The 14,933-nt window shown below is 40.7% G+C and overlaps 1 protein-coding gene across 1 annotated transcript in view; it reads left to right on the top strand.

Annotated features, from left to right (window-relative positions):
- PEX14 (peroxisomal biogenesis factor 14) overlaps positions 1 to 14,933 on the top strand; it is a 76,249-nt gene that overhangs the window by 34,971 nt on the left and 26,345 nt on the right. Inside the window, exon 3 of the mRNA XM_061450117.1 lies at positions 1,516 to 1,600. Within this exon, the coding sequence (XP_061306101.1) occupies positions 1,516 to 1,600 (85 nt within the window). The remainder of the gene's footprint in view (positions 1 to 1,515; positions 1,601 to 14,933) is intronic.

Raw genomic sequence — 14,933 nt, 5'->3', positions numbered from 1 at the left:
CCCACCACAGGTGTAATAACTAATCATTTAAACTACACCTGCTATTATGTATTTTTAAGCCATTATGCATGTTGGATAGATGATAATTCATGTTTATTGCATTGTCCAATGGATCCGTTTTGCCTACACTAGCCTGATTAATGTATTTAAAGAAATAAGAGATGCAATTTAAAAGAAAAAAAACATTGATGGAATGCACTGAGGAGTACATTGAAAGTGCCATTAAACCCATCAGAACTTTGCTCTCTGACCAGAAATGCATATTCGAAGGGTTTGATTCAAACACAAAGTGAAACTTGGTGATTTCAGCAGTACTGGTGGGTTTTTTTTTCCCCTTCCTTTTCTGCTGTGAAAAGTTTTGAAAACCTTTTTGGAACTGAATTCCAGAAACTCTACAAGACCTACCTGACATAGTTCTGCAGTTCACCATTTTAGGAGAAGGTTTATGACAGTGTTTGGGGAGAAATCCTCTTCCATACATATGCATTTTCAGCTCTAAAGGAGGGGAGTGATCTCTTCCACTAGTTCACATGGATGTATCCATCTCCTGAGTGCTCTTAACTTCAGGGACATGACTCTCCCAATGCTACAATCAGAACTGATGTTTTTGTATGAAGGTAAAGTGAATCGCCAGTGCAGCAACATGTAATAATGTGCGTAATAGTGTAGGAGAGGATGTGAAAAGTTGACTTACCACGTGAAGAAAAAAATCAAACACCTTTTATTGGCACTAAATGGAAATGCAGAAAACCAGTGCCATTGTCATTGATGCCATTGAGTATCAGATATCTCATACCTTACCCTTTGCTTGAATAAGTGGTACAAGTGCTCTGTCACCTTGAAGGATGTAGAAGTCAGTCTTTAGACAAAAGTAATCTGTGATTTCTGCTGGTGTGGAATGTAAATTTAACTTGTCACCTATCCATTCATATACTGAAAAGTGACTTTCATGATATTTTTGTAATGTGATCCAAAACACATGAAGTTGCTTCTTTCCCAGTCATGACGAGCTGAGGTTTATTTATTTATTGCTTTCAGCAAATTTGATGGCAGAAAAGGCCTTAATCTCTTAGAATTTGCAGGGAGCTTTAAGTCATAGAAAGGAAGCATTCTTACTAGTTAGCCTGCTGTTACCAGTCACATGCATTGGCTCCAGGTTGCCCTCAACTATAGGCACCAACGTAGGTAAAAAGATCACATGTCAAATGTATAAACCCCAAAGAATCTTAACAGGGTTTTTTGTACAGGATGAGCTATTCAAGAGTAATTCAACAAGAAAATCTCTAGGTTGAAATACCGTAATTGTGCTGTCTGATTTGAGTTGAGCCACAGCCTGTGATGCTCGTTGAATCATTTCTGGAAGTTGAATCACTGTCAGCTCCAGACTATCTCCATGTGTTGGGTGCGATGCCTTTACTTTGCAGTACAAAATACATAATGTGAAATAGGAGTTTGACCATTCCTAACTTGGATCTTTTCTCTCTTCTGTTTTTCCAACCCTCCTACCCTCATCAGATTGTGACAGCAGTGAAGTTTTTACAGAATCCACGAGTCCGCCAAAGTCCTATTGCATCCAGAAGAGCATTTCTGAAGAAGAAAGGTACGGACTCTTTTGTGGTTTCAGTGGTAATGAGAGAGCTTGAGTTAGTGTAAAACCAAAATGTATTGCTATGGAAAATAAGATGTTAAGGACAAAGTACAAAGGACAAAGTCTGTCTCCAGAAAAGATTTGAAGTTTGTAAGAACTATCAGTCTCTTCTGAGCTGACAATATTGGCACCAGATGTGGAATTACAGACTACAGAAGGCACACTGGAAGTTTTTGGGTTAACTGTTATCAGATCTCTGCAATAAGGACGGTTTAGAGTTGTGAACCAGCTGGTCAGTTCTAACCTTCGTGACATTGGCTTTAGAATGACCGGCTTCTAGGCGAAAAGGTCGAATGTTTCTGAAGAGAGGAATGAAGGGCAAAGGACTTGGTGAAAGTAAACAAGGTCGGGCTAAGGTCAAGCTTGGGGTCAACCTGACTTTCAGGCTGAAATGGTAAACTACTGGCTGAGTTTAGCCCTTTCCTGTAGCAGGGATAGAACAGATCCTGACACATCCTATATCGTCTGAGACAGATGGAACATACTTTGCCCATTGCCTACTGAGAATTTATTTTACTTTCTGACTCATAACAGAACTATCTTTTGTTCTTGGGTTTGGGTTTTTTTTTCCTTTCTTTCCTTCTGAAGTTTTTAGTCCACAACTTACAGTGCATTTCAGGTGAAGTTCAGTCCATATTATGCTACCCTCGTGGGACCATATTGCTTAGATCCTTACCACAACATGTAAATAATCTTACCTTGGGGTTAATTACATTCATTATGGAGCATTTTAAGCAGTTGGAGTGGTACTGAAAATACAAACTCCAAACTTCAGAGGGGAGTGACCTACTTATACATTGAAGTCATAAGTACTTTAGGGTACATCAAATTCTATAGCTAAAGATCTTGAGTTTTAAAAAGTAGAGAAGCCTATGAAATATATATTATTGTGTTTGGGGTTCCAAACTGTTTGTTAAGAGGCCTGATGTCATGAGATGGAGAGTTCAAGTTTATGAACCGTTTTGCTCTTCTTGAATAGTGAAGGGTGTAGAAGGGAATGGCAGTTCAGTGTTTTAGCAGTGATGTCATGACAAGTAGTTCATGGGCACATCTTTTTGCATGTGATCCCCTCACTGCTTGTCCTGATGCCAGTTAGAGAGCGCTGCAGTTGCGTAGGTACGTTGCTTGCCTTACCCTACCATTACAGTTTGGCATTAAAATTTGGAGCCTGTTGGCCGCTGTGCTCCATGAGTTTTTCCTTGAAATATGTGGACCTATGGGGAGTAATTAATCATAAAAGCTTGGGGATTTCAACTCTATCACCGAAGCAATGAAGCAAGGGAAAGCTGAGCCTAAAAGCTGTGCTGATTACCCGGGGTAACCTGATACAAAATCTATTGTTGCCGAGAGATCCTTAGCCCCAAGTATATCGTGCAATATTATAACTGCCTGATCTTCTTCTGTGCTGACAATGACCAGTTATTCCTCATTTTCTCTCTCAACACAGCTGGGTTAGAATTTCATTTGCAGAAGGTATTTAGAGCAATTTAGAGACAAATGTCTCTGGTGTTTGCTCTGCACTTCCCCACCGCAGGCTTCGCTGAACAGTTTTTAGTATCAGGAGCTCCATCTAATCTGTTTAATTTTAATAAATCCCTGACTGGGAGAAGAGGAAGGGTGGGGAGATGGAGGCACAGAGAAACTGTGGCCCGAATAATACTTCTTCTGAATTACTTGGCTAATAATTACTAAAGAGCAGAAATGGTTTGGTAGAGCTGTTTGTTTGTTCCTGTTTGTTAATTAGCCCTCCTTCCCTTTGTGCTAATTGTTTATTTGAAAACTTAGCAGTAGGAGATAGGAGGGAGCAGGGTCCAGTGGTGCCTGTACCCAGCAGTCACTGGAAATATACCCATATGGAATCTGACCACTGAGCTTAACTGTGACCTCTGTTCAGTGCTTGAGAGCAGGAGGTACATACTGTCATGGTCCCTATGTGCTCTAGCAGATGGAGGCAATTATTCTTGAAATGTAGATGTTGTGGCTAATGTAGTCCTGAGTAAAGGGGGCATTACATGGTTTGGTGGGCTGTTCCCCCTATTCTCTGATACACAGTCATGGTCATCTCAGTGATAATATTTATCCCTTACAGATAGTGAGGCTGCCTGGAATAGAAGTCCTCACTGCCAGCCAAAAAAGCATTTTCTGTATAGAAACCATTTCAATTACAAGAGTCTCTTTTAAAATTATCTCTGTAGAAAATAATGCAGAGGTACCCTTGTATTTTTTTCACTGTTACTCTGATCCGAGTTTTTTCAAGCAGAAATTGCAGTAGCAGATCTTTTTATGGGCCCCAGAAGAATTTCAGGAGAGGGGAATGTGCATATCTAGATAGTTGTACACCTTGTATGAACTTGTCTTTTATAGTTACTTTTATGGACCCATACTGTAGAGGTCTGTGACTCCCCACTAAGTCTGGTTAAAAACTCCTGAAGTGGGGATAATCATTTTTGTGAATGCAGAAGGAAAAGACCAGGTGCCCTACCCCTGCAGCAGCCTTCCTCTACCCCGGCTACAGGGACAGGACTGAAGCATTAGCTGTGGGTGAGCTTTCATGTCCTGCAGTCCTAATTTTGCCTAAGAAATTCCACTTGTGAGACTTGCAGAGATGGTTCTGCTTTGAATTACATTCTTTTTTTTCCTTTTTTATAAGCATCTCCTTCCTAAAAAAGGACAATCAAATTTAATTTCCTTTTATTATTATTTAGTATTTAATGTAGGCACTGGATTTTGTTTAATACATTTCAGTGTGGTGAGAAATGAAAGTGTCTGCAGGCTCATCAGCTGGACTAGGTTTAGCTTCTTGTGTGACAGTAGAGGCAGAAGCTGAAAGTAGCCTTTCCTGGTTACTTGCAGGTCAGGGCTTTGGATGATAGTTGGGAGCATAGTTGATGACAGCTGGGAGAATGAGAGTGTCCTGGATTTGTAAAAGGCCTTTCAAAAGTTGGATGAGATTTCTCTGTTGTCTTAAGCACTTTTAAACTCTCAAATAGAGAGGAATTAATGAGAAACATTAAGTTATTAGAATCACTTATAATTTTCTTTGAAGCTTACACTGGCATTTTGTGTAATTTATGACATTTCCTCCTTTTTATCATGAACTTCTTCAGATGAAGGGAAAAAAACAGCTGTTTCCCCTCAGAGTATCTGAAAGAAAAGAAAGGAAAAAAAGATGCTGTTTGTTTTTTGTCCAACTCGCTGATTCTGCTGATGACATACCACAGAATCAGCGGCGCCTTGGGAGTAATTAGACAGCATGTGGGGTTTAAACCCTTGTGGAAATGTGTCTGTCATCTAACTGTTGTGCCTCAGATGTCCTGTACTGCTCAGTTACCCATCCGGTAACTCATGTGGCTTGTTAATTTTGTCTACTCTGGATCTGTAACTTCTGGCAAGATAGAGAAAGGGGGTGGAAGTGCACTATGCATGTGGAGCTCAGTCTTTCAGGGTGCTGATCCTTTGGGGCACAGAAGGGAAAAACTGCTCGATTTACAGACTTACTGTGTGATCTTGGATGAAGAATCTTTTTCTTCTTAGTTGCCTGTTCTCTTTATCTGTAAAATGAGTACAGTAATGCCTTCCCAAAGTGGGATTGTGGGAGCAGGCAAAAGCTTATGAGCAGCTCAGAAATAATAGTGAGGGGAGAACAGAAGTGCATTAGGGCAAGTAAATGTGTAATTGTTGAGTTACATTGGGAAAACATCCACCCAGAAGGTTGGACGGTGTTCACGATGCGCTGCCTGGACTGGCTTTTTGTATATATAAGTAATATAATGGGCTGCATGCCTCCAAAATGGGCTCCATGCTTCCAAAAGCACTCGTGATCTAGCTTGGTGAGGTGAGCTGCAAGTTGCTGGAAGTGTTACCCTTTTACATGTTGTATCTCCTAATCTGTTTCATTACTTTGGCTGGTAGGAGGTGAGTTACTACCCAAGGGTTTCCTGTGGGTCTTGCACATTTTCTTGCAGTGCACCAGAATTCCACAAAATGCTGCCAGTGCTGAGATGCCAGGCTACGGTGATGTCTGAAGAGGTGAATAAATGATTTAATTGTACGTGCTCCTTCCCAACCAGGGCTCAAAGACACTTGATTCCCTCAAAACAAATGCTGTCAGACCCAGAATCTCCATTAGAAAACTGACTTCATTTCTTCTTCTTCCTCTACATTCTTGGAAGTTGAACCACTGTCTTTTCTCCTTTGCCGAAGAAACCCAAGTGGATCGCCTTGAGCACCCAAGAGAAGGGGGCACAGCCCATTTCTGGAGGGCGTTAAAGAAAGCAAATTCTTCAGCAGATTTCAATTTCACCCTCTTTTATTGCTTTTTTATAATTTAAGTCCATTTCATGAGGCAGTTTGCATGTCCTTGAATGGAATCTCGTTACCATGAAAGCTTTTTTAGCATTGATTTCATAACAGTCTTAATTTAATAGCGCCGTCATTACTGAGGAGCCCTGAGAGTGAGGCCCTGACTTTCCAGGTCACTGACCTTTTAATTACAAACCTTGTTCTGATGGTCAGGTTATCGACTGGACAGCTCCCAACTCTGGCCGCCAGCACAAAGATGAAAATAACTGCCTTTCCTCCCCCACTTCCAGAACAGGGAGGAAAAGAAAAGTAACCTCTTGTGTTTCCAAAATTAATTTTCTCCTTCAGCTTTACTTTGTAATTAATTCTTTAACGTGTCTCAGTGAAGCTCGAACAGTTTTTACAAAGCTTTTCCTTGAAAAGATAATACAATGCGAGCCAATAATGTCCAGTGACAACTCATGAACAAAATATATAGTTAGTAGCCCATGCTGTCAAAATACCTTTTTGGGCCCAACTGCTATGGCTGCCCAAACCTTATGCTTGTCTATAAATGAACATGTTTCGTACATGAACGTGTGTCCCCCCAGCTTTATATGCTGAACATGACGTCCTATGGTCTGGAATATCACTGGGGTCAGCTGTCCCAGCTGTGTCCCCTCCTGACTTACTATGCACCACCAGTCCCTCACTGGCAGGGTGGGGTGAGGAGCAGAAGCTTTGACTCTGCATAAGCACTGCTCAGCAGTAACTAAAACATCCCTGTTTTATCAACACAGTTTTCAGCACAAATCTGAAACCAGCTACTGTGAAGAACTGTCCCAGCCCAACCCAGTACAACTGTACAACTGGTGGTGTGAGCACGTGTTGGTCCTGTGCTTGCAGATTAAGTAACTTGTTCTCTAGCTGTCTAGTAAGTGTTTTGTGCCTGCACAGACCTCATCACTTGCACTTGCAAAGCCACAAGTAAGACCTGGAATTCAGATACTGATAGCAAAAATTTCTTGCAGGAATATACTTAATGTGTTAAGCATCTAGAACAAGTCACTTCAACACACAATGAGAGAAGGTTCACTAGTGTGGGTAGAACCAGGCAGGGTGCACTTTCTGATGATGAAAGAAGTTTGCAAGAGGTATTGAAGTAGCACAAAGTAAGTTTAACAGCTTGTATAGACTTACAGAAATGACTGTGGAGGTTAAACAAAAGTCAGTGCCCTCTACATTTTCATGCTAAGATCCTCATTTAAGTGCATTTGTACCATTAACCACTGATACTGAAGCTGTTTGCACGGAGCATGTTTGATGGTGTGTAGGGTTATCTAGATCTCAATGTGCTTTCTGCTAAAAAGCATCCACCTCTGAGGTAGAGGACAGCAACTGCTTAACATCACTACATGTTTTTAGGAGAGGAAATGAAGAATGCTTTATCTGAGTGGTCTTGCAGAGGGAGCTTTAGGGATAGAGAATGTAATTACTGAGTAAAAAATTTGCTAAGATTCTTGAAAAGCACTATGGGATATTTAATTACTAAAGATGCTTAGGCCTCTGTTTATGACTTTGCAAGACAGTTAATGTGCCTTATAATATTTTGCTGAGGTTAAAGAAAAATATGTCTTACACCTGTTCATGCAACCAGTTTGTTCTTGAGGTGCTTCCCATCCAAGCTTTGGGTCAGTACAACACAGCATAAGTGGGGAGGTCTGGTTATCTCCCAAGGAACTGGTGAGGTATCCAAAGAATGAAGAGGGAGAGAATGAATGCTTTCATTGCTAACAAACTCACAACAATTCCTGTCTGGATCAGCATTATCAGTAGTCATATCTGGTTTTGGCACTCTGCTGTGTTTGCCCAGTGCTGGTGAGGTTAGCGTGGAAGGAAGATTTCTGCTGTTGGAGTCTCAAAATCCAGAAGAATAAATGTGCTCATGATCCAGAAATTAGTTCCACAGTTCTGTATTTTGTATTACTTGCCCTCTTTTTTTCTCCCTGAAAACGATTGAGAATCTCTATCCATCTGCTATGAAGGAGATGGCTCCTGGTTACGCCAGTCTTCTGTCTGCCTATCTGTCAGTTGCTGTTCAATACCAGCCAATTTTCATGCTGACTTTATTAAACACTGGAGTCTTTAATATTGTAACTGATAAAAAAGAGATTGCTAGAATAATATAGTATATACCATAGTATCACAGAATGGTTTGGGTTGGAAAGGACCTTAAGATCATCCAGTTCCACCCCCTGTGCCATGGGCAGGGACACCTCCCACTAGACCATGTCACCCAAGGCTCTGTCCAGCCTGGCCTTGAGCACTGCCAAGGATGGAGCATTTACCACTTCTTTGGGCAACCTGTTCCAGAGCCTCATCACCCTCCACAGTAAAGAACTTCTTTATCTATAATGCCATATATATATATATTAAAAATACCATAATATTGCAGCAAACATATTTGGGAAAATGTTTTTTAATTGTTATGAAATCAAATGCAGATCATTTGGGGTGTTTTTGAAGAAACACTTTCAGCATGATGAAATTGTGTCCTAGGAGTTTGTTAATGAGCTTTACTTGGAACTAAAGAATTCTTTCATAGAAGTGCTTGTCACTAGCAGGAAAAGATGTCATCGTTGTTACTGGATAGCTCCAGCAAGCTTGTCATCTTGCACTGGTTTGTACCTGCACGTTTGGCTTGAATACCCTATAGACTACTAGCTCTGAAGTCAGTGTGTTTTTGAACACGAGGGAAAAAGTCCTAATTGGGCCTGTGTAAAGGGAGCAGAAACAGAAAGTCACGGAAAACTTACAGCCTACTAATCTTCACAGTGTGTTGATTTCAGCAAGATTATTTTAAAGGACTTTGGTACAAGATCTGCTATTTAATACTAAAAACATTAAAATCTCAATGACTTTCTGGTTTCTGTGTGAAGTGTTGAGAAGGTGTATTACAGGAGGTACCCCTTTGGTGTTTAATGACGTTGGGAAGAAGACATTGAGGAAGTGTCTTTCAAATTTTACATCCTCTAAACGCCTATATGTGTGTTCTGTAGCAGAGGATACAAGTCACATTAGTGATAGGAATATCCTTCCTCTCTCACTTCAGGCTCAGCCTACAGTGATCTTGAACCATTTAGATCTATACTCCACAGAGCAAAAGAGGTGATTCATTTAGAGTATATTGGGTAAACAGTCTGCTCCATCTCCTGTTTCTGTTGGGCCACAGAAGTGCTGCATGATTTCAGTGAAGAGTCCAGAATCACCTTTGCCATGTTTTTGTAGCCTGACAATTATTGATAAATTGGAACAGACTGCTTTGGTGCCCAGGAAGTTATGCATGCTACAAAATACTGGTTGTAAGCTTAATTTTAACAAATAATTGGAATGTCATGGGTTTAATGATGTCTCTCCACTTGGCTATCTGACAATAACTATGTAATGTAAAAGAGCCGTTAAAAATGGCTTTGCAGAATTAACTCCTGTTGCTCACTGCGTGTGTTTTGAGTCATATCTGCCCCTTGTTTACCATCAAAATAATATCTCTATTCCTGGTAGCCCTGAAAAAACAATATGATTACAGCAGAGGGAGTTGAAGTCTATTCTAGAAACAGTGCTAAAATACGTAGTTATATTCTGAGTCCTAAAATTGTTATTCTTAGCGATGGGCAAAAAAGACCCAGATCCTAAATCTGACTTGTAAATTTAAAAATCTATTTATCATGTTTTCAAATGAAATTGAATGCAAGGTGCCAAAAGGAATCCTTAGTTCCAGTCTAAGAGCAGGCATTGGACATCTGAGATGTGACTGCTTGCTTGGCTTTGGGCAAGTTCCTTGTTTTCAGCTTGCCCGTCTGTAAAATGGGGTTAATGACTACTTTTGCGTTATTGACTTAGTAAGATTTATGTTAGCTGTGTTTCTAAACTGCTTTGATATGCTTGTTTCAGAGTTGTTGGTGCTGCAGCGTGGGATTTTTGAAGTTGCTTGCTGCAGTAAAAGCCACACTTGCAGAGAGGTTGAGAATTTACTTCTGTCAGCTGTGTATGGGAGGGGAGAGCTGAGAACTTTAGAATGTCAGAATGTCAAGGCTCAGGCAGATTGCGTGCAATCCTAATCCAGCCCTGCAGCTTTGACCTTTGAAGCAAGCTTCACCTTGAGACAGTTGAAGAAATCTATGTACGTTTGTATAAAAATATGTTTGTGATAGAAGGAATTTTCTCTTCATGGTCATCGAGCCCAGGGTTTCCCCACAGTCAGAGGAATTCAGTTCCTGACCTGCTCTGTGAATGAACCTGCTATTCTAAGTCTAAAGAGACAGCCTTCTCTCTGGGGGCTAAAACAAGGAGTGTAATTAGGATAATCTGTGTTGCTCATCTGCTGAAATCCATCTCAGACCTAGTGATACTTTCCTGCTAGGAGAGATAAAATAAGTTCTTGTATGAGATAATTCTCTAGGTTCTCTTAAACAGAGTAGAAATGTTGTCTAAAACTATGTCTTGGATGCTTGTGAACGTGAAATCCTGCTGTTTGCTTTACTACTACACACTGTACCCTCTGAATTTTAATCTGGAGTTCAGTCTTTCTTTCCTTAGCTAAAAGGGGAGTTTAGCTTTTGGTTCATTCTTTCTGATGGAACCTAGTCCAGGCGAGACTCTGCTCCCTGAGGAGGAGAGCAGAGAATTCATTCTCAGTGAAATCTGAGGCTCTCTGAAGTAAAAGCTGTTGACTTTGTCATACCGTGCAAATGTGCATTGCTTTTAGCAAGACAATAAAGGGTAAATGGGGTGATCTCTGCTCCTGTGGAGAGGTCGGGTGGTTACATTACACAATCTTCTAGAGCATCTTGCAGCAAATACATGGGTTATATTAAAAGTTGCAATCATATCATTTTTTAAAAGTAAATTGCTGACCTTATGCAGTGGAATCAGCTTTATTGAATTTCGCCAAAAATGCGTTTATAATCCCCCGCCCCTGCATACACATGATATTCATGTCCTTGCTGCCCATGTGGAAATGTCCCTTTTTATGGTGATAAAATTAAATTTGTCTTTGTCTCTGCCTTGCCTCACCTTTTAAGATTCCATCCTTAAAAGACACCAGTGGATAGCTGTACCAGAGGATGAGGATGGGCAATATCCCTGTATGCGGATGGCTGATTGTGAGCCAAGTGCCACAGAACAAATAAATAAGCTTTTCACATTTAGAGGACAAATAAAGCTGAGGATAGGTGTAATATGGGCATTTTTCTAGGAGTGTTGTGGCATTGCCATAGGTAAGAGTTTATTTTGACTTGGAAGTACTAATACTTTGCTTCTGTATTTTTTCCTAGTTGCCAAATGTAAATGTACCAATGTACCAAATGTAAAATCCACAAATAGTTACTGTGCTGCTCTCATGTAGTACTGTGGTACATGTCCTCCTTTAACGATAACTAACTGTAAAACCCTTCCCGAAGTCACTGGAGGAAAGTTTTGCAGCATGCTTAAGAATTTAACAAACATGTATCCCATATTTCTGTGCCACTTTGCATATTCAGAGCATTCTACAAATATTCACTAAGCTTGTGCCACCTTTTGTGGAATGGCAAGATTATAAAATTCATTTGATGTACTTCTTATTACATCTTCTCTTCCTTCTCAGACCTTTACATTCATTCTCCAAACAGCTTGCAAACACCAGATTAAAGTGGAAAATAGAGAAAAGGCCATCCCAATTTTAGGCTGGGAAACTGAGTCAGTTTAGATCTGAGATAATTCTGACTCCATGTCATATACATATGAATTTAACCATACTGTGCCTTACTGTCAGTGTAATGTAGTGATCTTTATAGATGTAAAATTCCTCAAAGCATTTTCATGTTTATCCTTTCCAGGCCCCAGCTACTTTGGGAGGTGGGAGACATTAAGCTGGTTTTGTTCAATAAAATCAGCCCAAACCGTCTTAAGTAAATGAAGGGGCAGGTTGGTCTCTGCGATGTTAGCATAAATCCCTTCCTACAGCATCTCCCCCAACCTCTTTTTATGCAGCATTTAAAAGGGTAGTTGCTCAGAGGCACAGGGAAGAATATCAGAATATCATTCTGCTCCTGCTCTTCAAGGAACCAGGAGAACGCAGCTGTTAAACTCGGAAATATAAAACACATGTTTAAAAGATGACTCTGTACGTATTTAAAAAAGAGAGCGAGAGAGGATTCAAGGGAACCAAAAAATAGCAGGTTCCATTACTGTAATTAAATGGCAGCATTTAACCTATCAGGCCGTTGCGTGGATGTGAGAGACGAGCAGGGAGCTGCATTTGAAATGATCACCGTCTTCCTTGGGGGATAGAGTAGTTAAATAATTTGTTTGTGAGGTGTGAGTTCAGTGTCGGGTAAAGCAAGTGCTTGTGTGTGCCTGTGTATCTTAGAAGCTAGGGATGGCTGTGTGTTTACTCAGAATACCCTGGAGGTTGGTATTTACTAGCACATGCACTGTCAGTAAGAACACAAGCGGCTCTTGCCCACTTGTTAGGTTATCTGCAGAGTCAGGGCCTCACCTGGTCCCAGATATTGCATCATAAAAGAGCTTTTTTCACACGGGGCCACCTGAGACAGACGGGAGGAGCAGTAAAAGAAAAACGGGGAAAGGGGAAAGAAAAGAACCCGAGTCCTTTTTGGCCAGCTTCATCTACTGCAGCGACTGTAAAGGGTAAATTGTTCTATCTGGTCACTGGACTTGGCACTCAGGAGTGTGGGGGCTATGTCATCCCTGGGGAAATAAAGGCAAAGCTGCTGCTCAGGTCTACCTTTAAACAGCATGTCAGGCAGTTGCTTCCCCTGCAGCAGAGTTCTGGCAGTGCCTAGCGTGATTCCTACACTTCAAAACTGTGGAGTATAAAATCACATGGAGAGAGAGGGATCTGCAGAGTGCGCCCTTGGCCCTCCATCACTGACCTGACAGTGTGAGGAGCAATTCGGGCAGCCCTGAAGTTGATCAGCCTTTTGGCACCCTGGAAAGGAGACACTTTTCTTACGCAGTGCCCAGTAGAGAGCATCTTCCCATTTTTATTTGTGAGGTGATTCCTCTGTGTAGGGGCTATTTCCTAGTCCTGGAACTTCACGAACTGTCCTCATACAGTATGGGTTTATAGTAGTAGCAAGTTTTTCAGCTGTTTCACCTACTGATCTGACTTGTGTTATGTTGCAGGAACATGCCCATAAATGTTTCTTAATCTTCACTCCAGTTTCTATGTGAATTTTGTGTAGCCTGTCTTGTTTTGAGGCTCTAGAAGATAACAGTGTTTAAAAAAACCAGATACTTAAGTATTTCCGTTTTGAGCATTCAACCCCAGAGACTGGATTTTGAGGGCAGCACTTAGCTGAAAGGAGACCAGAGAAATGCCATGTTATTTCCACACCCAGGCAAAGCAAAGCATGAATTTGAGTCCTCTGTGGTTTGGTGAGAGCTGGAAATGTGGAAGTATTTCCAAAGATGATCTGCAAACACACACACAAAAGGATAAAGTTGTTACATGAATAAACTATTTGTTGGAAATGCCTTATCTAGCTCAAATGCATAGGATGTATGTATAGATTCTCAAAACGATCAATCTTTGTAAATGATAACTGTGTCAGTCTCAAATGCTTTACAAAGGATATTGTGGAATATTATTCCTGTTGTACAGCTGTAGAAACTGAGGCAGATGGAGGTTAAATGACCTACACAAGGTCAATAGCAAGGCTGGGAATAGAACACAAATGTGTAGAGGCTTTTTATTATACTAATAAGGAAACTCTGGAGGTGTTTGGCATGGTAATCGGAACCCCAGAGAACTAGAAGCAGTTAGTATGTTCTGTGCATGTCCCGAGGGAGCAATGATGAAACTCCTTCTCTACCTTACCACTCCAGTTCTCCGTGTGTGGTCACCATCGTTTTTCCACCACTTAACCTCGTTATTTTTAGTATTGTTAGCATTAGTCGTCCTTTGGGTGTTTAATCCAGACTCCTTTCATTTTCTCCAGACCTGGGAAGAGCTGTTGAAGGCGCATGGGGAGAAAAAAATCACAACAAACAAACCCCGAGATGAAAAATGATCTTTTGAGACTTCTGTGATTTTGTTGACTTGTTCCCTGATGGTTTTGTCTTTGCTTTGCTTTTATCATGAAGGACCCTGCTTGAATGCGTTCATCTGGGTTTCTTAAAAGTCCATTTGCTATTGTTCCTTTCTTCTCCACCCAAGATTAACATCCTGTGTGATGACATAGATGGTTGTTGTCTAAATGGACGCGATGCAACCAACAAAATTGTGAAGGGTGGGTGGAGAAATATTTATACAGTTGTGTTAAAAGCTACAAAGTAGGTTTGCCTTTTAAACAGAAGGTATTTCAACACTGTTATTGGCAGCATCAGCCTTTAATTTTACAGGTGGCTAGCTTTGTAGTAGCATTCAGCAAACAATATTTTAATGGCATGTAAAAAAATTTCTTTAAAACAAAAGAAAGAAGAATGAGGGTGATTTATAATCTGTAATGAATACTTGCTGACATGTCTTTTTGCAATGGTGTATTCGCGTCTCTGTCTTTCTGGGGGAAGTGCAAACCAGATTTACCTGAAACATTTCTACCATACTAATCAAATACGTAGTATTTAGATGTCTTTTTCTTAATTGAGCTTATCTTCTCAGGCGATGGTACCTGACTCCGAGGTGTCTAACATTGATTCACTTGATAGAAACTGGGTTAGAGGAGCAAAGACGCTCTATCAGCTTGTGAGAAATGTGTCAGAAAAAGAAACTAGACTCCTGTGTTCATGTCTTCTCACCCAGTGTTGGTTTCTTTACATTTCCATATAGTTTTCCGTACACACTTCCATGTATTTTTACATTTTCTTAGGAACATTCAATTGTAGCTACTGTTCTCATGCTCCTTGTAGCAACTTCCTGACAGCAAGTGCACGGTAGGCACTGTCATAATGCATATTCAGTGTTCCATTCTGTGTGCTCTTCAAACACTAAAAGTTCATT

This window comes from Pezoporus flaviventris, unplaced genomic scaffold (genome assembly GCF_033815535.1).
Source record: "Pezoporus flaviventris isolate CSIRO_AGI_PZ_B2104156 unplaced genomic scaffold, CSIRO_AGI_Pfla_v1 ptg000009l, whole genome shotgun sequence".
Taxonomy (NCBI): Eukaryota; Metazoa; Chordata; class Aves; order Psittaciformes; family Psittacidae; genus Pezoporus; species Pezoporus flaviventris.
This window is presented reverse-complemented; position numbering and strand designations above follow the sequence as displayed.